Source organism: Dasypus novemcinctus, chromosome 17 (assembly GCF_030445035.2).
Source record: "Dasypus novemcinctus isolate mDasNov1 chromosome 17, mDasNov1.1.hap2, whole genome shotgun sequence".
Taxonomy (NCBI): domain Eukaryota; kingdom Metazoa; phylum Chordata; class Mammalia; order Cingulata; family Dasypodidae; genus Dasypus; species Dasypus novemcinctus.
The window spans coordinates 19,765,385-19,789,001 of record NC_080689.1 but is presented as its reverse complement, the minus strand read 5'-3'; the positions used below and the strand labels follow the sequence as shown (position 1 = coordinate 19,789,001).

General features: G+C 33.9%; 1 protein-coding gene across 19 annotated transcripts in view; it reads right to left on the bottom strand.

Annotated features, from left to right (window-relative positions):
• BIRC6 (baculoviral IAP repeat containing 6) overlaps positions 1-23,617 on the bottom strand; it is a 285,301-nt gene that overhangs the window by 84,365 nt on the left and 177,319 nt on the right. For all 19 annotated transcript variants that reach the window (XR_011646085.1, XR_009181110.2, XM_058278359.2 and 16 more), the window contains exons 54-63: positions 22,142-22,363; positions 19,763-20,543; positions 18,239-18,382; positions 17,656-17,785; positions 13,511-13,642; positions 12,453-12,620; positions 10,463-10,636; positions 8,705-8,901; positions 2,398-2,698; positions 790-1,007 (exon numbers count right to left, since the gene is read on the bottom strand). Coding sequence is in view for 17 of the 19 variants with exons in the window: in XM_058278359.2 (XP_058134342.1) it covers positions 790-1,007; positions 2,398-2,698; positions 8,705-8,901; positions 10,463-10,636; positions 12,453-12,620; positions 13,511-13,642; positions 17,656-17,785; positions 18,239-18,382; positions 19,763-20,543; positions 22,142-22,363 (2,467 nt within the window). In the remaining 2 variants the exon portion in view is untranslated. The remainder of the gene's footprint in view (positions 1-789; positions 1,008-2,397; positions 2,699-8,704; positions 8,902-10,462; positions 10,637-12,452; positions 12,621-13,510; positions 13,643-17,655; positions 17,786-18,238; positions 18,383-19,762; positions 20,544-22,141; positions 22,364-23,617) is intronic.

Here is a 23,617-nt window from a genome sequence, read left to right as displayed (position 1 = left end):
TACACATTATAAATATTCAGAATATATATATATTCTGTAGATTCTGGAGATCCCTGAATGATACATTATTCTTCTTTGAAATTATCTTGGCTATATTTGACCCTTTGTTCCAAATTCTGTAGGTACTGGAGAGCCCTAATACATTGTTATTTGAAACTGCCTTGCCTATTCTTGACCCTTTGTATTCAACTGGCTTTTCAGATTACTCCAAAATTAACCTGGAATTGCATCAAACTTAAAGGATCAATTTGGGAAGAAATGATTGTTTTGCATTATTTTATCTCCATGGGGGCTAAAAATGGGGACAGACCTCAGTTTATTAAGGTCTTAATAACCGATTTTTATGTAATGACATTATATATTATAACCTTGCTAAACTCACTTATTCTTTTGAATTTTCAAGTCATCCAGAAATAAGGCTATTTTTCTTCTTTTCCTGTCTTACTACATTGGCCAGAACATTCCATTTAATATTTAGACTCTTTCAAGGAAAAAAAAAGGAAAAATATCATAGTATAAATTTACCAGCATATCCTGGTAAATGAGAAAGTTATACAGCTAGCAAATCTTTTCTGTTTTTCAAGTAGATGGGTTAATTTATGGCTTTCCAAAGAAGTCCATTAGAGTATGGAATAATAAATTCCTAGTTTCCTCTTTTAAACACCCTTCAAGGGCAACAAAGGAACACACAAGTCTCTCAAATATTAACTCTACAGAAAAAAAAGGTATTCAGTATTCTACCAACTAATTCTAATTTGTTGTAATCTAAAGAATTACGATTGAACCTACCTCTGTTTGATTGAGGTTAGAGTTTGGAACCCGTGGGGCATGGTGGCTCAAAGCAGAGAGACAGACAAGAATAAGGTGTAGTGCTCCAATTTCCAATGCCATTCGCCTTAGTAGTACACCATCGTCAGTTGTCAAAGGTGTAGTGCTGAATAAGCTACGAAGGACATGGAAAGGAAGGGTTGGAAGCACATTGGCTGATGGAGACTGCAGAATATGACCTAGATTAAAAAAAGTATTTAAAATTAAAAATATTTTTTAAAAATGACAATAAGGAGCTACAAACAGGATTATAAATTAATAACAATAATGTAATATTAAGTCACTAAATCTCTTACAGAACAACCCAAATGCCACAAAAAAGAGAGTATTATCTCAAAATTTAATAAGACAGGAAAAACTCTGCAAGAGACAAACTCAAATAGAAAGATGAAATGTATTCTTTTAAAAAAAATTTTATTTTTTATTATCTTTTTTAAAGATACATGGATCACACAAAATGTTACATTAAAAAATATGAGATTCCCATATACCCCACTCCCCACCCCCTGAAATATATTGTCTTGATAATTAATAGCCATGGATTAGTCAAAATCATTACAAACTAGAATTTAAATATTGAAAACCTAACCATTAAAAGATAAGCATTAAAAGTTTCTTAGGAACAGTAAGAAAGTAACCACTTGCTCTGGGAGTAATTTCAACTATGAACAGATAATGAAACACTGAAACTATTGTATTTTGTTTGCAATATGGTTTTTTACTATATTCTAGCCAGAAAGGAGAATAAGTGCAAAGAAAATCATTGCTTCATGGCAAGTGGATGAGACTATTACAAAGTGAGGTACCAGAATTATGCTCTGTAATAAATATTCACTACATAGTACCAAAAAGTACTCTGAAATGGCATAAAGGCAATTCTTTTTCCTTTTCTGCTTAGGGTTACAACTACTGTCTTGTAATAGAGTCCTAAACTACAATGAGTTATATTATGAATAAAAAATCAGATCAAGTAATTAAAAATTTTCTTATCTATTAAAGAAAGTATATATAACATACATGAAACCCAAATACTGAGACTATATAGTATAAAGAAGCTGTAATTTAATAAAAATTATGTTAAAAACATTTAAAATAATATGAATATTTCTGAAGGATTCCATAAATATAACAATTCACACGAAAAGATATATTTTGAATATTTGATAGTTGAAGAGTTTCAGGTATTTCACAAATAAATTCATATTTTATTAGACTATGCCTCATGCTAAAGGGTTTATTAGTTCTTAACATTCTTTATAAATGGCACATAAGAGAAATCACCCTTAATAAAAACCATATGATTTTAAAATAACATAATATTAATTTTCAAATAGAATGATCATTGAGTGAACAATTAGAGGCAAGTCAAGTGAAAATCTATTTGCTACATTACCTGTATTTTTCTTTCTGTCATTCCTTCTATTGAGTAAAAATGTCAACTCAACAGAAACAATAACATAATAACTATAGCTATTTTTATATTATTATGCATTATTTTCTTCATTAATAACATGGTACCACCTATGTATGTATGTATTAATAAATCTAATCAAGACACCAAACACTTACTTCCTTCTCCATCATCTGTCACTCCTAATACCAATCTAAGAAGGCACTGGGCATGTTTTCTCTCTCTCAGTAGCACTTCAGCATAGCCCGGAAGACGAAGAAATAATCCAAAGGCAGCCAAAGAATGTGCAGGTATGGGAGACATGGTCTGTACTGCTGACTTAATAGGTGGAGGTTCAGCTGCAATAGTTTCTGGCGCTTCATAAACTAATTCTCCTGATTGTTCAATAGTCACCCATTCAAACTGATCGCTATCTTTTGGCTTTTCCTGAGTGGTAGAAGTTACAACTGGAGCACTCACCTACAGATTACAAAAAAAAATTTGTTTGGCTATTTGCATGTTTCTACATCAGATTCAAATATAGGGTTGACTTCAAATGATCTCTTTAGATATAGTAATATAAAGAATAATAAAAACATCTGGAGGTCCACAGTATCATGAATAAGGTGTTAGTCTGACAAGTGTTTCTATTTTTAAAGTTATTATTTCCCCCTTTGTAATTAGTTAAGTATTGGTAGACAGATTCTTTGAGACCATGTAAACACCTCGGTTCCTCACCAAAATTGAAGCCATTAGTTTTAGCATTAAATGATAATTTTTGCCTAAAACAATTATTACTATATGACGGCTGCCAAATAGTCATTTTCTACTTTATCTACTATAGATCCTATTTATATAAAATTAAATGTGGATATATAGATTGATAATCAGATTAATGCGAGGATGCTCACACCAATAGTAAAATAAGTGTAACCTTAGGTAGTGGGTTTTACTTTACTTCTTTTTATAGTGTGCAAATATTAGTTTTAGGAACAACCAGTTGAAAACATTTAAAATTTTGCTTAAAATTTGGAATATGTGTTCCTCTAAAAGTATTTTTACAAATAAGACTTAAGTTAATTGATAGTTTAGAACAATATTTTAATCGTAAATTTACCTTAATTACTAAAAACTAAAATTTTTTTAAACCAAATTTAACGGAGAAAGGCGAGAATAAGAGATGTTTTACTTTACTAAAAAAATGTTGCTTGAAGGAAAATAAAATTAGATGAGGATAATGAGACTTAAATAAATGGAATAGGGCTCAATTCTAGTATTTTAAAAAATTGTTCCTGTTGGTAGAGACTTAGGTATTTTCTACATAAACAATGTCATCTGCAAATCAAACCAGTTTTACTTCTTCCCATTCCAATCATTATGCCTTATAAAATGGAAAACAAAAGTGATGAGAGCAGATATACTTGATTTGTTTTCCATTTTAGAAGATACATCTTTACTACATCGTTATATATGAAATTAATTCATCAATCATCAGTTTGCATAAGTTTCATTCTAATCATGGTTTTTAGAGGTATTTTTCAGTAATAATAGTATTTTGTCAAACTTTTTTTGCATTTACTAAATTATCACAAGATTTTTTTACTTTTTTTTTAAAAGGATACATAAATCACTCAAAAGATCACAAAATTTTTTAACATAATTTTGTATCTATTGTGAATTGCAATACTTGTTTTCAGTGTTGGGACAATTACTTGGGAATCATTAATGGGTCATGTTTTTATGTACTGAAGATTCAATTTGCTAATATTTTTCTTAAAAATTTGTAAATCTATTTTCATGAAGGATATTAATTTACAACTTTCATTTCCTGTACACTGTTCTTGGCAAGTTTTGGTATAAGGGCTATGCATTCTATGAAATGAGTTGCACGTGTTCTTTCCTGTTCTATTTTCTCAAAGAGTTCGTATATGAAAGAGATTATTGATTCCTTAAATGTTTATGGAATATACCAGTGAAGTTATCCAGGCTTGAGTTTTATGGAAAGGTTTTAAAAAAAGAACAAATTTTGTTTAAAACATGTATGTGTATACACACACACACACACACACACATACATACATATACATGATTATTCAGGTTTACTCTTTCTTCTTTTGCTAGTTGTATTTTCCAAGGAATTTACCCATTATTACCGGTTACTCATATTATTCCCTTATTATTCTTTTAATCTGCAACATCTACTGTGCTATTATTTGTGATCATGGCCAAACTGGACTGTTTTCCTCCTTTTTCTTGTGAAGTTTCAAAAGAAGTTTATAACTTTTAAGTTTCAAAGAACAAAAGATTTTACCTTTGTGTCTCTTTATTTTTGGTTTTGTATTTAATTTATTCTGCCCCTTATTTTTAATATTTCCTTGATTCTTATTTGGGATTAATTTACTCTTTTTTTTTCTAGTTTGTTAAGGTAGAAGAGTTAACATTATTGATTTTAAGGCTTGTCTTTTAGGGATTTATAGCTATAAATTTCTAAGCTTTGCTTTAGCTGCGTCCCACAAATTTTGTTCTGTTATGTTTTATTATCATTTTTGAAATATATTCAAATTTCCTTTGTGAATTTTTGATCCATGGGTTATTTAGAAGTATATTAGTTTACAAATATATATGGTTTTCTAGATATATTATTCTTACTGATTTCCAATTTAATTCTGTCGTGGCCAGAAAGCACACTAAAAATGATTTCCATGATTTTAAATTTACTTGGAGAAGAGTTCCACATACGCTGGAAAAGAAAGTACATCTGTAGTTGTTAAATATTGTGTTCTATAAACGTCAATGAGATACAAATTGAAGTTTTATTTTTAGTCATGTCTTCTATATCCTTACTGATTCTGATTGCAATTATTGAGAAACAAATGTTATAATTTAACTCTAAGTGTGGATTGTCTTAATTCTCCCTTCAGGTCTGTCCATTTCTGTTTCATATACTTTGAAGCTCTATTCTTAGAGGCAAATGCATTTAGGATTTTATGACCTCTTGCAAATAGAGCCTTTCAAAATGATTAAATAATTTTTATTAAACTCCTATTATACACTTGTCTAGAACTGTAATTTGTCAAGTAACAAGCAAACCAGCTTTCTTATACTTTCAAGTATATTTCCTGTAGTCAGCAAATAGTTGGGCTTTGGTTTCTAACTATTGTGACAAACTTTTTGCCTTTTAAGTGAAGTATTTAGTACAATTTAATGTAATTATATATAGATATAGTTAGATTTAAGTAGACTCTCTAATGTACTCATTACTATTATTTTAAAGTTGTCTGACCATTCTAACACGTGAGTTCACTGTCTGTTTTTACTTTTGACTATGGGTCACATTTTTTTGTTTCTTTACAAAGCTATTAATTTTGTAAAATTATGCCCAAGACATTGTTTATTAAACATTGTTTTAATTTTAGATTATAGAATCTTCCATTGGAGTGTGTTTTAATTTTTTCTTTTTTTTTTAGAAGACATTTAAATTACTAGTGAATCACCATGACCTTATGTAGGCTTTTAGTTTTTAGTGTACTACTGGAAGAGTCTACCTTGATTTTGTCTTTATTTTCCAAGGGAATCCCTTAGTACTGGGACATAATCTTTATTCTTAACATGTGGCTCATTTGAATTTCTCAGTCCCACCCCCACCCCACATACCACCACCACCACCTTTTCCCCCTGTTGCTTGTGTATTGCAGGTATTTGCATTTCACAAAAACTGCAAGCAGTCTGTGGGAGATTTCAACCATAAACACCAGCTACCCAGAAATGGAACGGTCTAACTGTACCATGAACCCAAAACTGGGAACCTGGGGCACCAACTGCTTGCCAGGGTGGAAACTCTGCACAAAGATTGCTTGGTTAGTTCTTTTTGCTCAGTGGTAGCTCCCTATCCCCTGGGGTGTAAAAATCCAATACTCAGGTAGCACAGGTGTCCCTCATCTCTGACACAAAGTAGGGCATGCAGAGCTACCATCCACTGATCCTGAGCTGAGCAGTTTTCCTCCCCAGGGGACCAGACATGATGAGACCTCTTCCCCTGCTCTTTTGGGCCCATTATGCTGTGTAAAGTAAAATCTTTGTTGTGCCTGAGCCTGTGTTTCCATGACACACTATGCAGCAACATGCTCCAAACAAGAAACACCCAACATTTTTCTCTAATTTAGAATGATTAGAACTACAAACCCATCTCCTCTGTGATGGAGAGCAGCTGAAATCCCTGAACAGCTTTTTCAGCCTTCCAGATCTCACTTTTCTTCAAGACCCCTATATACGTATAATTCAGGAACCAGCCCAGGAATGTGTAAAATTCCTTATGTGAAGAAATCAGGGCTCCCCTAATCTATGGTTACCTCTTTTCAGATGTTAACTGTGGGTTTTTCATATCTTCCCTTAATCACATTGAGGAATTTCCTTCTATTCCTAGTTGTATAAGGATTTTTATCAAGAAGGGGTGCTAGAATTTGTTAAATCTTTTTTATGTCTATTGAGATGATCATGTGGTGTTTTTCCTTCACCTATTAATGTAGTGTATTACATTAATTTTAATTAAATTTACATTAGTTGTAATTAACATAATGTTGAACTACTCTTGCATAAAATGATAAATCCCATTTTATCATAGGGGTATAATTCTTTTATTGCTCTGAAAGATTCAGTTTGTTAGTATTTTATTGACTATATTATCAGGATTTTGGGTGTGTAATTTTATTTTCTTTTGGTATCTTTACCTGGCTTTGATATTAGGGTGATACAGTCCTCATACATTCAATGAGTTCAGAAGTGTTCCCTCCTCTTCACTTTTTTGGAAGAGTTTGAAATGCAATGGTGTTAATTCTTCTTTGAATTTTTGGGAAAATTCACCAGTGAAGCCATATGGTCCTACACTTTTCTTTTTTGGGAGATTTCTGTATACTAATTCAATCTCTTATTCTATTAAGAATAGTAATGCAAACTATAGTATTTCCTCATCAATTGTAACAAAGGTAGCACACTAATGCAAAACGTTAAAAAACGGGGGCAGTTATAAGGGAACAATGATCTTTCCATAACCATCAGCTTTTCTAATTTAAAAAAAAAAGCTGAAAATAAAAAAGTGGAAAAGGGAGTCAGAAAGAAAGAGAACCCAAAGAAATGAAACATGAGAAGGATTTGACCCAGTGTTGCTGGTTTTGAAGAATAAGGAAGGATATCACAAGATAAGGAATATGGGCAACCTCTAGAAGGTGGAAAAGGCAAGGGAAAAGAATTCTTTCCTGGAGCCATCAGAAGGAACACAGTCCTGCCAATGCCTTGATTTTAGTTCAGTGGGATGCATTCTGGACTTCTGACATGAAGAACTATAAGATAAGAAATGTGTGTTGTTTCAACGCAACAACTCAACAGTGGTAATGTGTTACAGTAGCATTCAGAACCTAACACAACATGGAAGGACAACATGCCTGATGTATATGACTAGAAGAGTTGTTCTTAAACATGGCTGCACATTTTAAGTTATCTGAAGGATTAAAAAATATATATATATTGATATTTGGCCCTCTCTCCCTTTCTTTAGAAATTTGGATTTAATTGGTCTAGAGAGGTGGCCTGGACACTGGAATTTAATAAGCTCCTCTAACAATTCCATAACACAGCCACAGTTGGGGAACACTCATTTAGGACATAAGCTTTGACTTAAGTCAGTCCAATATCTGGCTTCATACCCAGCATCTGCCTCTTGCCTGCTGGGTATGTAGGTATTTTTTCCTCTAATCCTCAATTTTCCCATCTGTAAAATGGGGAAAGGATAGTGTGATCCTGAAAAGTGAAAGGGAATGGTAAATGCTCAATAAACTGTAGTTACTGCTTTTAACTTTTACTGTTTAAAAAAAAAACTTTTTTTTTTTTTTGAGTAACAGATAAGCAATTTAACCATTTTCTGAGTAGGCATATATATCTAAGTATATGAAATTAAAGAGAATAATTCCCCTACACATTTAACAAAGTGCTTTGTATTTGCAACTCCATGAACCACATCCCTCCCATTAGTGATGGGATAAAAAAAAAGGCATGGAAAGTACATACAACAATGATAGCAAGATAATGAACAGGTGATTAGGTTACAGTAATATGTCTTAAAAATAAAAACAAAGTTAAGGAAAAAAAGACAAAAACTTAGATAGTAGCATATATTATTATCTCATTCTCCAATTCCAGTATCATCCAAAATTAATATCACATTGGAAGATGCACAGAAATGGCAATATTACAGTGTGATAACCATGAAATCAAGGTAAATGCAACTTTGCTTTTTCTTCAACATTTCTTCAGTAACCAACTTCTCATGAAACTCTGTACAGACTGACCTTTGAAAAATGTATACAACACTCAATGATAGTAACAGAAAGGATATTTCTAGAAGGTTAATACAATTAAAACAAACAAATAAAACATAATGGATAAAGGGCTTCACTACAGAATAATATATTTACATTAGGAATCTTAACTTACCTGTTGAATTACTTCTGGATAGAGCATGGGTAGTCTTTCTGCAATAAGAGCCAGTCCACCCAATCCTGCAAAAACTTGTAATGGTGATTGAATGGGACATGTTTCAAGTAAAGACTCATCTAATATCCCTTCCATACATTCATCACTTGGAGTGAGAGCTTCATCTTCTGGACAGCTACCAAGTAAGTCTCCATGATCTAGAAGAATAAATTAAATACTCTTTCGTTTTAAAAAAGCAGATACCATTATCATCTCTCTCCTCAATAAAAGAGCCTGGGTATCATAAAAGTTACTCAGGTATAGGCTAGACGCTATAGAAAGCTTTATACGACTTCTAATGTTGCCTTCTATAGTTTTGCTACTTAAAAGGTGGGCACGAACCAACAGCATTAACATTGCTTGAGGGCCTGTAAAGAAATGTAGAATCTTAAGCCCCACCTCAGACCCACCAAATAAGAATCTGCATTTTTAACGAGGTTTTGTAGGTGATTTGTAAGGATATTAAAGTTTGAGAGGTAGTGTTCTTTGGGGTATAGTTTTAACTTATAGTCTATGTTAAAATTAGTAAAAGTCCTTGGACATAGATAATATTAATATCTGATCTAAAGTTTCCAATTAGGAAAAATATGAATAAAGATTTCTCTTACAGGAAATTTACTAAAATTTACTGAAGAATACAAAAGGCCGGTAATTAAAGAATGAACTTTAATCACGAGAAAAATAGAAAGTTAAAACTTTAGACTTTCAGACTATGAAAGTCATTACTTATATATATCATTTATAATAGTGAAAAGTTGGAAACAAACTATCTTTAAACAATTGGAGAAGAGATCAATTTTATTATATACATGATAAATAGCCAATATAAAATATACATTTAAAATATTTACTAGAATATTTAAGTAAAAAATTTTTAAAACGTATAACCCAATTCTGTTTGAAGAAAAAAACCTTTATAAAGAATGAATATACCACTCAATATTAATTATCAGTAAATTCTAAATTCTAAATTGGGGTTCTCACTTGAAAAGCACACTCGTAACGTAAGGGATGTTTTAAGAGGAATTTGCAGTGTGGCTCCTGGTTATACATTAATGCATGATTTTAAAGGCAGGAACAAAGCATCTAACTACCAGACTTCAAAAGGGAAAGCTGCCCTCCCCATACAGAATTGGTGCACAGCTAGTACACTGCCATCTCTGAAGGTAGTTCCATCTGCATTCCTAGGTTGAAGCCATCCTCAGACACCTGCACTGAGACCACCTTATTAGAGGTGAGGGGGAGACCCTGAAGACACTTTTCCACTATCAGTATTTTTCTAATCCTAACCCTGTCCTTTTCCCTTCCACCTGTTTCTGTGTCCTTAAAACAGCAGAAGCATTTGTTCAAGGATTCCTTCTGACCCTTGCCTGGAGGTGCCATTTTTTAGGGAAAAATGGAATAAGAGGAGCCAGCACTTTCTCTAGGTTAGACTATTGCTTTTACTGTTAATTTAATTACTTAAGTAATTAAAGGCTTGGCTGTTGCTCTGATTTTGACTTGTCTTACTTTTTGGACCCGACAGCTCAGCTTAGCTCTTAAAAGAATTAAAGACTTAATTTCCAGCAGAAATAACAACAATTTTTATGGTCATGAAGAAAAATGATATCTTATTAAGTTGATGCAATAAAAAAACACAGATCAGGTAAGTCATTAGCTATACAATCCCTACCTCCTCATATAACATAATATAGGTTTAATGGAGTATCATGCACATACCTTTTTCAGTGTGTAGCCTTTTAAAAGAATCTGTTTTCGACAGACTTGGGTCTGTGATAACTCTTGATCCTAATTTAACAGTTAAATCTATTGAGCGGTAACCTTGAGGAAGTTTTCGGTCATATAGGAGAGTTAAAAGCTGGGCCAGTGTCATTTCAGCTGGCAATGGCTGGCCTGAAAATGACATAACTAAATTAAACTTGGAATCCAAGGAGGAGATATGTACTTGGTTCAATCTACTCAATTACTTATTTAAATATTTACTAAATTACCAGCAAAAGTTTGATTCTGACACCAATTTCAAAACTATTTAAAATTAGCCCATGATAATTTTCACAAATTGAATTTCTTTTTTTTTTCATGCTCTATTCATTTTATTTATCATTTTTCAAGTAGTCCAACCTTACAATACATAGAATTTTGACATTCCACCATGAACAAAAAGATTTTGTCTTAAAAACACTTAAGAACAATTTATATAAAATATGATATGGACTTACATAAACACGAAAATACACTGAATATTTTAGTGTCTTCACATCCCTCAATGATTATTTACATTTGTTTAATAGTATCATAAATGAATTCTATAATAAATATGGCAGGATAGTCTGAATTTTATTAAAACATAAGCAATTCCTTAACTTATGATTGTATGAAAAAATTCAGTCTGTTGACGGTCATTGCCAATGAATTTATTTCTGACATGTATGAAAAATAATGTCTGTACAGTGTTATTCAGTCACTAACCAAATCCCACCAAGGTCTTTTGAGTCATGGGCAATAGAAACAAAACAAAAGACATTTTTATAAATATGGCATTGGCAAACTTTTTCCATAAAGGATTAGGTAGTATTTATTTTGAGCTATGATCTCTGTTGCAACTACTAACGCTACAGTTTTAGCCTGAAGCAGCTACAGGCAATATGTAAATGAATGGGCATGGCTGGTTACCATTGTAAATAGATAAATTTATAACTCTTGATCATTTTTATGGCACATTGACAGCAAAATCTAGGTAGTGCATGTAACAGGAAATATGCAACTTTATAATCTTAAATTCAGAATACTCCTTTTTCAGGTTCTCACTTGTCTTGGAATTAACAATATTGACCAAGTTTCTATAACTCATTTATCTCATCAGTGAAATTTCTTGTTAACAAATCTCTCTTTAGATTGCAAATATCCTCTGGAAAAGATCCTAGTAATTTTTACAGCTCAGCTATAATGACTTTAATAAGATAATCTCATAATGCAATCTCAAAGTCACAGTATAAACAGGAAGCTTAAACTAAATAGGAAAAATATTGGCGTGGTGAAAAATATTCAATAGGAAAAACAGGACGGAATAAAGAAATTCAGGCGGCAGACTTGGTGCAGTGGTTAGGGCGTCCGTCTACCATGTGGGAGGTCCGCAGTTCAAACCCCGGGCCTCCTTGACCCATGTGGAGCTGGCCCATGCCCAGTGCTGATGCGCTCAAGGAGTGCTGTGCCACGCAGGGGTGTCCCCGCGTAGGGGAGCCCCATGCGCAAGAAGTGCGCCCTGTAGGGAGAGCCGCCCAGCGCGAAAGAAAGTGCAGCCTGCCTAAGAATGGCACCGCCCACATGGAGAAATGACACAACAGGATGCAGCAAGGGGAAACACAGATTCCTGTGCCACTGACGACAACAGAAGCAGAAAAAGAAGATGCAGCAAATAGACACAGAGAACAGACAACTGGGGGAAGAGGGGAAGGGGAGAGAAATAAAAAAAAAAAAAAAAAAAAGAGAGCTTATAAAAAGGATTCTCGAGTTCAGTAAATTTTAAAAATTTTATTAAATGACTCAACATATATTTTGCTGGTTTTATATGATATTATGATATTACATGCCTATATGTTGTCGTGTAGTACTAAAAGACTGATTAAACTGAGAGTTGTGATTACATTTATGATTTGAACTGTTGCAAAATATTAAAATTTCTTAGATTTGTTTTCATCGTGAAGATTACCTGCTAAAAGTTTGTGAAATAAATGAAACACTGGGACAGTAATTATTTTGTTGGCAGTCTCTGCTCCTGAAGAAGCACTTCCTATTTTATCAGGCATTGTCCTTCCTCTCCTTGATGGTGGGCGAGGTGGTGTAGCAGACACAGCACGTTTAGATTGGGATTTCAGTCCTAAAAGAAAAGAATCAATAAGATTCTATGTAGCTAACACACTATATGAAGTAAATACATGTGTTTAAGATATTTTAATATAAAGCACAACATTCCTAACTATGTCAAGAGTTAGAAATGTTTCTTCCAGTCTAATATCTAATCTCTCAACTCTATTTGTCCTTCATGACACACTATAAATTTTGCTTTACATTTGTAATTACTTTTCAAGAAACTAAGAAATGTTGCTAGCTGCTATAATGTCTAAGGTATATGTTACCATCCATTTACTAGTTGTAGTTTATACATGAACATGAAAGAACTTTCATTCTTAATTTTATCAGAGACAAAACAGATTATAGCAACACAAATGTCTCTTATTAGGCACCTAATTGAAGAATATGGTTATGGATGCTGAGCCTTCTCTTTTGAACTAAAATACTTTAAGGAAATAATACGTGACATTTCTTCTTCTCTCACCTAATGGTTAAAAACCCATTTCTAACCAATTTTTAAAAATTATTTATATTTTCTAATTTTATAAAAGGAACTCACTGCAAAAGAAAATAGTGAATACTTTCTCAGTTTGATCTTTTGCTTTTTTAAACAGAGTTTTTTTTTAAAATGCCTTAACAGTCAATGGACTTATAAGAGCATAATTCTCTGTATACTGTCAAGCTTTAATGGAATTCCTAAAATATTCACATATGTTCAATATCTGACGAAATAAGTGTGAGTTATAAAGTAATAATTCTAGTATAAAATCATAACGAATTTCTGGTGCAATATATTTACATCTAATACTAAAATAAGCCATCATTACAAGTCATTTTATTACATGAAATTCAAAAGCGTGCTATATTTTATAGAAATCAAACAAAATCAAAATGATAAAAAAACAGAAAACATACCAGAGGCAACAACAACACTGTAATTGTCCTGAAATCCATTTTCTGCCTTAACTTTTTCTTTTTCTTCATGGTTTTTCTTCTCTTTGTCATCTTTCTGTTCATTAATTAGTTTAGCTGTGATACTTGGAGTATCTGCAAGAAAGTATCACCTAAAACACAGTGCCTTTTCAAAACTAAGAAGGGAAACAATAAATACTTCATGGGAAGATTATAGTATTACTAAAACAGAAGCAATGTAAGTGGATTAAGAAGAAACATTACAAGGTAATGCCTGACATTCAATTCTTGATGATATCAATTAAAGAGACTCACCACTGTTCTTGAATTGGGATAGGTAAATTCTAATCCCCAGGGAATATTACATATTAGAATAATACTAACTCTAGGGGCAATGAAAAATCACTATAACCAAAAACTTGCTTTATTTTAGGCACAGGGCAATGTGGCTGATACCTACATCTAATTTGGTCCTCACGGTATGCCTATCAAGAAAGAATGGTAGGGAAGCAGACTTGGCCCAGTGGATAGGGCGTCTTGTCTACCACATGGGAGGTCTGTGGTTCAAACCCCGGGCCTCCCTGACCTGTGTGGAGCTGGCCCACGTGCAGTGCTAATGTGCGCAAGGAGTGCCGTGCTGCGTAGGGGAGCCCCATGCACAAGGAGTGTGCCGGGTAAGGAGAGCTGCCCAGTGCAAAAGAAATTTCAGCCTGCCCAGGAATGGCACCACACACACGGAGAGCTGATGCAGCAAGATGACAGAACAAAATGAAACACAGTTTCCCATGCTGCTGACAAAAGCAGAAGCAGACAAAAAGAACATGCAGCAAATGGACACAGAGAACAGACAACTGGGGCGAGGGGAAGGGGAGTGAAATAAATAAAAATAAATAAATCTTAAAAAAAAAAAAAAAAAAGAGTGGTATTTCAAAATGAGGTAACTCAGGCCTAGAGAGGCTACTGACACAAACCGTAAATGGCAAATATGGGATTCAAACTTGCTAGACTTCTACTACTGCTACAAATGGGACTATAAAGAAACACATTTAAATACCAGTGATTTCTGTTTTACTATTTTCGTTTTCTTAGGCATCTTAGATAATTTACTAATGTTTTACTACAATCTTAAAATGAACACAAGGGCCTTTCACAGACAGTTATTACTCACTGAATTACTATTTTTTCCATTACACTGGCTTATAGCATGCATTACAAATCATAAAATTAATGGGTTTATCATTTGTTGATTAAAAATTCAAAAGGCTGGATGAAATGTTTTGATAGGAGGGATTTTTTTTCACTGTAGGGATATGCTTGATACAGATTTTCTTTTCGTTTTTCTAATTTACCAAACTTATGATCCAAAGTTTTGTATAATTTTAAAAAGTGAGACTATCAAATAATAAAACTTCTTTTGTAATATCTCCTGTGTTACATTTTCGATGATCTGAACGCATTCTAGTGATCTCAATTTCCAGGGCATCTTCCTAACCACTTATTAGTTTTAGACAGTCCCTGTTCTTGTGAAATTGTAAACATTAATCATAATGCAATGATACATTTTATTTTCTTACAAAAATAACCCAGTACCCTAAAGTGGCAAAAATATTTACACAAAATTCACAAAATTAATTTATAGTGTCATCAGGGAAAGAAACATAAAGATCATTATGTGATAAGAATCAGAAGTTTAACCTATTTCCATGTTTATTTGATCTATTATCTCAATAAATGCATTCAAACAATAAAATATATTACTAAGAAAATTTTTTTCTCTACTTTTAAAAATTGCACTGGTTTGGACTTCAACTTTTGGCCAAGATGGAATTACAAGCACCACATTAATTATTCCACCTAGAATAACAAAATATTTGGGAAAATGCATGAAACAACAGTCTTCAAACATTAGGCATCAGGCAGGGTAGGATAGTGGTGCTAAGAGAAACAAAACAAATGAGGTGAGCACTATGATTGTTCCAGCCTACTGCCTGTAGAGAGTTTCCCAAGCCACAACACAACAAAACCCACATGGTGGCCCTAGGTTGAGGATATAGAGCTGACAGTGGAGGGAGAAAAGGAGGCAGGCTAGAATTTACAGGGCACATTGCAAGGAAAGAAAGGTCTGCACACAAGAGAACTCCAGGGAACTGTAAAGGGTCTTCTTTGAGTACACATATACATGTGAGAAAACCACCCAAGGTCAGGAAAAGTACTATCCAAATGGAGAACAGGGAACAACCCCAGAATCTCAGAATCTCACACAGGGCCTGGATAAATTTATATTCTCAGTGCCCAATGAATTCCTAACAGGGTACTCAGAAGGGCACTACCACAGCAAAATTAGCCCAAGACCTGTGTCTTCCAATACAGTACACTCTATTCCTATCCTAATACAGCAGTTATTTAAAGTCATTAAAATTAAAATGGAAAATGCAGTTCATCTTAGCAGTCTCATTTCAACTGTTCAACAGATACCAAAAGTTAAAGGAAGGGGTGTAGCTCAGTGGCTTAGCACTTGCTTTACACATGGGGTCCTGGGTTCAAATTCCAGTACCTTCTTTTTTAAAAAGCTATAGGGAGTAGATAAAATTACTAACAATTTTGAAGTACTTTATTTTTATACTTGTTCATATATACACGCAAAATCAAGTAAAAATATGCCATAAAATGAGTAAAGATTATAGAACTCTTCAAAGACTAAAGAATTGCTAAGAAGTTTGATTAAGTTCAATGAATTTTCAAAGACTGCTCAGAAACTTTTTGTGTGAACATTCCACTAAGATGTAGTGTCCTTCCAAAGCAATCAATTCATTTTTATAGATTTTGTAAAATGTTCCAAATTAAATATATTATTTTAGAAAACAGCATGCTTATACAATAAAGATGAATAACATTAACATTGACATTTCCAGTTATTTTATAATAAATATTTCATCTTTCCATTAAGTAGATGAAATCTCAATAATTGAATAAATTTCAGTGTACTTCTCCACTTCCTTTTAATTGTTAATTAATTTTTCATTTTTTATCATGTAGACAAATTTCAGAGCTATTTTAGAAAAAAGTCTCTAAAATCAAATTTTCAAAAAAGTTTCTCTAATGGATTATGTGGTATTTTAAAATTACAAAAACTGTTTTTAATACATGTGTTAAAAGTATTCTGGCATCTTATTGTGTAACCTGTAAAAAAGGAGGAATGAATTACAATTGTATGCACACACTTGTGTTAGATGCAGTGACTGTAAAACTGGAAAAGTATCCTTTTTATTTTTTCAGTTATCATATTCATTCACTTGATTTCAGTTACCTTGTATATATGATAACAACTCCCAAATCTCTTTAACCCAGTCTTTTATTCTGAGCTTTAGATTTAATTAATTAAATATAAATTAAATTAAATTAATATCCAATTAATAAATGGACATCTCTAGCTTTTTAAATGAGATACTCCTATTCTTCTTTCAGATATCAGCTTTGCTTGAAGACTTGGGTACCCCCTTTTATGTATGCAATAGAAACATACCTGCTCAATGAATATTCACTAATTGACTAGGATTTTTGAGGGGTGAATAAACTCAACTATCCACAGTCAATCTGCATTCTGCCATTAAAAGCTTTTCTTTATCAATAATCTTTATGTTGTTTAAAGGCAATATCCTATAATATAGGTAGGAAATCTAGGAAGAAAAGTTTTTCTGCTATCTTCATTGTCTATAAATATTAAGGTGGTCAGTCAACTCTACCGCCTTAATTTTTATCTCTTGACCACGCATCTCTTCTCCAGATTTAAAAAATATTTGTTAACCAGAATCCTGTCATCCAACCTAATAATCTGAAATCCCTCTACTATAAAACAGCGAGATGTTTTACAATAGGAAAATTCCATTAGTGGTTCTGCCTGGCTTACCTACATTTTCAGTCACCCATCTTTCCAATCCTATATATAACACACATTTCAACAACAGCACACCAAAAGAACTATTTAACAAGTGCCTGATTGTGTTGTACACTTTATCCAGTTGATTGGTTTATCATGCTTCAGATTATGAAATTATCTGGACATTTTCTAGTCATCAAATGGTTGTTGAGTGAGTTGATACAATAACTTAGTTACATTAAAGAAAAATTCATATTTAAATCTGACTTGCCTGATACTCTGTCGAGAACTTCTGACAATGTTGTAGAGACTGGCAAATGAAGAGTACGGAACTTGTGGCCTGCTCCATACATTGGATGTTGGATGACATGGCTTGTAGCATTAATTCTACCTTTGTACAGCTGAAAATTAATTCAAAAGAAATCAATAAATGACTTTTGGGGACATATATCAACATGAAACAATTTCAAAAGCATAAACAAAAAAAAATTCAATAAAAGTCTATAAAATATACAGAGTTATTTTATATATTTTTTGTATGTGGCAAATTTGTTATGAGATTCATCTGTTAGTTAATTTTTGTATTAGCACTATTTTACCTTAAATTTTGTCACTTTTTTCCATAAATCAACGTATACTATTCAGGGTAAGGTACTTTTAGGTAATTCTAGGCAATGGAGTTATCCTAAAAGAGATTCTTAAGTCTGTTATTAAGCATAAAGGTTGGTGTAGTTTCAGTTTGCTATATTAGAAATTAGAAGACTCCAAAATAACTTCAAACTCTGTTAGGAAATTATAAAATGACTTTACATGTAATTAATCATTTAGATTTAATTTACATGTTTTATACTCACAGGACAGGGAGACTGAAGAAACATGGTCACTTTCTCATCCTCCAGCATCAACTGCAAAAATAATCTTCGTATAAACCCAGATATGTTCCCAGATGCTGGAAGGTTCCCTCTTTGAGGGGATGTCTGGAACAATTCACAGAGAACCTGGCAAGGCAAGAGATTTGAAGAGTTAAATACGATATTTATATGCTGGTTTTATTTTGAAGAGTAAACAGGGAATTAGAAATGTCGACCAAATATATTTTAATACATCATATGAGCAATTAAATAACATTATTTTATCTTAAAGTATTTGAAGAAGAAGGTAGCTTAAAGTTGCTATCGGAAAGAGAAATTACTACCACAAGGTTTTCACATAATGAATACCCAGAACAATCAACTTATTTGTAACTTCAGTCAGTTTCAACACATTTTCAATATAAAAAATTATGAAAAAGTCCATTTAAAAAAAATCTTAGCAAGAAGCTGCAAGATGATAACTAGAAATCAGAAGACAATGGGACACAAAGTATTTATTCATGCTACCCAAAGATATAAACCAAATTTTCAAATACCCATATTCATATCTTTGGCTAAAGTTGGCAATTTAAGCCCTTCTATTTAACTACGTATATGTAGCACAGATCTAAGTATATTTCCCCAATAATTACTCATATGCAGTAATTGCTCTTCTTAATAAAAGGGTCATTTAATATTTTTTTAAAATTATGATAGCTATCCTTCTATATATTAATAGTTTGATATGAATAAACATTATCCAAAAAGAGACAAAAAAGTAGGCAATTAATATTTATTGGTGTCTTTTATGTCTCCCTCATGTTGTATATTATATACATTAAAATAATTAATTCTCTCAATAAATCCTTGAGTCAGGTACTGCTCACCCCATTTTATAGGTTAAACAACTTACCAAAGGTCACAATAGCTGGAATGGAGCAGAATCTGGCATAAAAGCAACTAGAAATAATATTTATATAATTCTAGCTTTCAACATTTTTGTTCACATAAGTTTACTACAATAATCTTTCACATTTTTATGTGATTTATCAGATGTCTCCTATCTGAACCCTACTCTAATGTCTGCTTCATTAAAACTAAACCATCATTTGTAGCAATCTGGTTATACCAAAATGCAATGCCTCGATGCAGGTAAAAATACTGCTGTTAAGTGGTTCCAAGAGCTGAAGTGCTGTTCGTTGGGGCTTGCTCTTTATATTTGAGGGAGTTTAGGAAAAATGAGGAATGTAAGAATTATGCCTAGGTTACCTATGATTTGCCCATCATCTCATCAAAAAGAATAACTGACTTATGTGACATCATATATTAAGGGGAGGCTGGAGTAGATATCCAGCACTTTATTTTAATTTTGGTTTAAAACTAAGATCATTAAATGCACCCACATTCTCAACTTCAGCATTACACTGCCTTAATTCATGCCTCTCCCTCACCTAATAACAGTGCTGTGTGATAGCATGTAAAAAATAATGAACTTTCTAAAACATAAATCAGTTTTTATTTTCTTACCTGTGCCATCAGCTTTTGATTATTAGGGTGGCATGAAATGCACTGCAGAAAGAATGCAACAGTTGCATTCTCAATTGCTGTTCGCTGTTGAGTGGTCAATCCCGTTGTGGCAGCTGAAGAAAGAGTAGCTGATCTTGCACTGGTCTGTTGTGTACCTAAATTATGTCCTCCAGAAGTGGACCCAGAGTGACACAATAAAAAAAGAAGTGCTGTCCATAGTGGATTGACTTCAGAACCACCGAGCCAGTCTTTCATAATGTGGCTACTGCCAACTTCTGTCAAAAACCTAAGAATAGGAGCAACCAGGTCTGCTGTGACAGGCATCTTACTGCATTGCTGTGGAACGTGATGCCGCCTGAGTTTGTCCTGGGAAGTATCGATTGACTGAGCAATGCTTTCTGAGTAAGCAATGTGGCTAAAGCAGAAACTAGCCAGACTCCTCACAAGAAGAGAGGGCAAACCTGAGTCTAATAATTGTTTGATAGCTTCTGGGGATTGAGAAGAGGAAGCAAGGGTAGCTAAATGTGATTCAGTTAGTGTGAGAGGTGCTTGTGCATTTTTAGAGTCATCTGTTAAAGATGAACTAAGATCCTGCTTTTTGCTGTCATCTGTCATGGACAGTCTGTGGTGACACTGCAATGGGGGTGGAATAATTCCCATCCAGCCCATGAGCAGAGAAAAATAATTTGGGTGTATGTGACACATCGAGCAAAGTAGACTATCAACAGCTTTCTTCAAAACCATATTGCAGGGAAGAGACATGGACCAATTAAAAAGTAACCTAGAGAAATAAAATATAACATGTTGATAATCATTAAGAATACAGCTTCTAAGAAAGAATTCATTGTTCCAAATATTTCTATTAGAGAACTATACTATGGCAGAAATTATAGTTAATTTGATGTTAAATAATACGATCTGGCAATTTAAAATTTAAGGAGAACTACTTATGATTTACATTATTTTAAAAATTTAGAATTTTGGAGCCAATGCTTTATGAGATTTGCAAACAAAAAAGAAATGTCTGAAACATCAATCCATTTTTACTTGATATCAAATGTATAAAATATAACAGATTTATGATGACAAATTTAAATAAAATTTTTAAAATAAAACATACAATGTTTAAAAAAAAACACACAACAGAATTTAGGTAGGTTGGGAATTAATTTAGACCTGTAAAAAGAGTAAAGAAAATCAAGCGACTTCTATTTTAGTCCATTTCTACCATTCTCTGATTGACCTCTAAAAAGTCATGTTAAAAAAAGTCATGTAAAAAAAAAGTTATATCAAAGAAATGTTTTAGTTTGGTGTGATTAATGGTTTAAATTCAGGTTTGCAAATCAAAAACCATTACTGAGTTTCACTAAGTCACAGATTATGCCAAGTAGTAGGGACAGATATCTGATGATAGACTAGAGAACAAAAAGCACTCCCTACACATTTATGAGTCATGGAACTCTTCAGAATAATATAACATTTTACTTAAGATTTAGCAGTTATCAGGCAGTAAGTTCAGCAAAGTCTTAGCTGAGTATGGTGAAAATGTATCGCTAAGTATAAACTACATATTAAAAATACAATACTTAAAAAAAGAAAGAGGGAAACGGACTTTGGCCCAGTGGTTAGGGCGTCCGTCTACCATATGGGAGGTCCGCGGTTCAAACCCCGGGCCTCCTTGACCCGTGTGGAGCTGGCCATGCGCAGTGCTGATGCGCGCAAGGAGTGCCGTGCCACGCAAGGGTGTCCCCCGCGTGGGGGGAGCCCCACGTGCAAGGAGTGCGCCCGTGAGGAGAGCCGCCCAGCGTGAAAAGAAAGAGCAGCCTGCCCAGGAATGGCGCCGCCCACACTTCCCGTGCCGCTGACGACAACAGAAGCGGACAAAGAAACAAGACGCAGCAAATAGACACCAAGAACAGACAACCAGGGGAGGGGGGGGAATTAAAATAAATAAATAAATCTTTAGGAAAAAAAAAAAAAAAAAAGAAAGGAATACTAAAAACTATCTAGAAAATATTATATCTTTCAGTTTTTCTAGCTTGGATAACCTCCATCATTGCACATTAAGGAAAAAACAATCTGGTGGGTAAATTTGCAAGTGAAAACACACACTATAAATTGTAGGAATATATACATTAAGCATTGTAATTTTAGTGGGGAAAATGAGAAATAGTAGGACTACTAATATATTTTCTTAAAACAGGATGATAAATTAAATTTGCATGACATTTCAAAATAATACTTAAGTATATATAACCACTACTTTCAATATATTCTTTTCATTCCAATAGGCAAGTGAAATACTATGTTTTATCATCAAATGAAAACCTGATGAGATCTAGTATTGAAAACAAACATAATTTCACAAATAATACTTACTCAAAGAGCTCTCGGTCTAGCAGTGCTGGTAAATCATACTCTACGAGTAGTTCGTAACTATGCCACAGAATTGCTGCTACACAGTGCAAATGAGAAGGAGATGGCATTAGAAGACCATACTCTATTGTTGAAGAAGTAGGGCACATGTAGCTCATTCTGCCACTTCTCTTCATAGCAGCCACTCTTGCAGAATCACTGACCCATTTTAATAAGGCCTGAATTCTTAAAAGAAGAAAATGAATTAAAAAAACAGTTACACCACAACTGATCGGTTACAACCAATCAGAAAGTTAGAGGTTATACAACTACAACTCAGCAAATGAACAGACTACTTCTTACCTCATTTATAACACTATAGAATGTCTAGAATTACTGGATACATAGCTTAACAAATTCAACCTTCCTCTAAAACTTCCTCAACTTACAGCAAATCCACACAATGAAGAGCAGTGGTTTCGGGCAAATTTTTCATTGTGCAGTCAGACTCAATACAGCGTGTTACACCATTAAACAGAAGTAATACCCACGGTGACAGCTTGAATTTTGTGAATCCCTGAAAAGAACAGCTCTTGAACTAATCCATTCCTAAGAGTGTGGACTTCTTTGATTGCACTAAATTCAGTTAAGGGACCTTTAATAAGATCACTTGCTTAGTTTGCTTTAGGGCTTTTGACTGGACTGCATAAGGTGTGACCCAGGTTGGCCTCCGCCCTCTCACTGGGTCTTATATAAACTGAAAACAGGGAAACGGACTTGGCCCAGTGGTTAGGGCGTCCATCTACCACATGGGAGGTCCGCGGTTCAAACCCCGGGCCTCCTTGACCCGTGTGGAGGTGGCCCACGTGCAGTGCTGATGCGCACAAGGTGTGCCCTGCCACGCAGGGGTATCCCCCGCGTAGGGGAGTCCCACGCACAAGGAGTGCGCCCCATAAGGAGAGCCGCCCAGCATGAGAGAAAGTGCAGCCTGCCCAGGAATGGCGCCGCCCACACTTCCCATGCCGCTGATGACAACAGAAGCGGACAAAGAAACAAGACGCAGCAAATAGACACAGAAAACAGACAACCAGGGGAGGGGGGGAAATTAAATAAATAAATCTTTAAAAAAAATAAACTGAGAACATACACAAAGAGAGAGAAGAGATACAAAGAAAGGAAGTTCTGCCATTTTGACCCTACTATGTGAAAGAAAGGACTCCACATTGCATACAGCTGCAGAAATACAAAGAAGCTCCAAAAGCCTAAAGGAGATGACGCTCAGGAAAAGTTTCAAGGAGATGATGCCCAGGGAGAGATGCCTGATGACCCACAGCTGAGCTTGAGGAGAAAGTAGAGAGAGACTGGCAGACTGGTCACGTGGCAGTACTTCAGGATCTTCTAGCAGCCAACATTTGGTGAGAAAGCATCTCTGATGATGCCCTGATTTGGACATTTTCACATCTTCAGAACTGTAAGCTTTTACCCCCAAATAAAATTCCT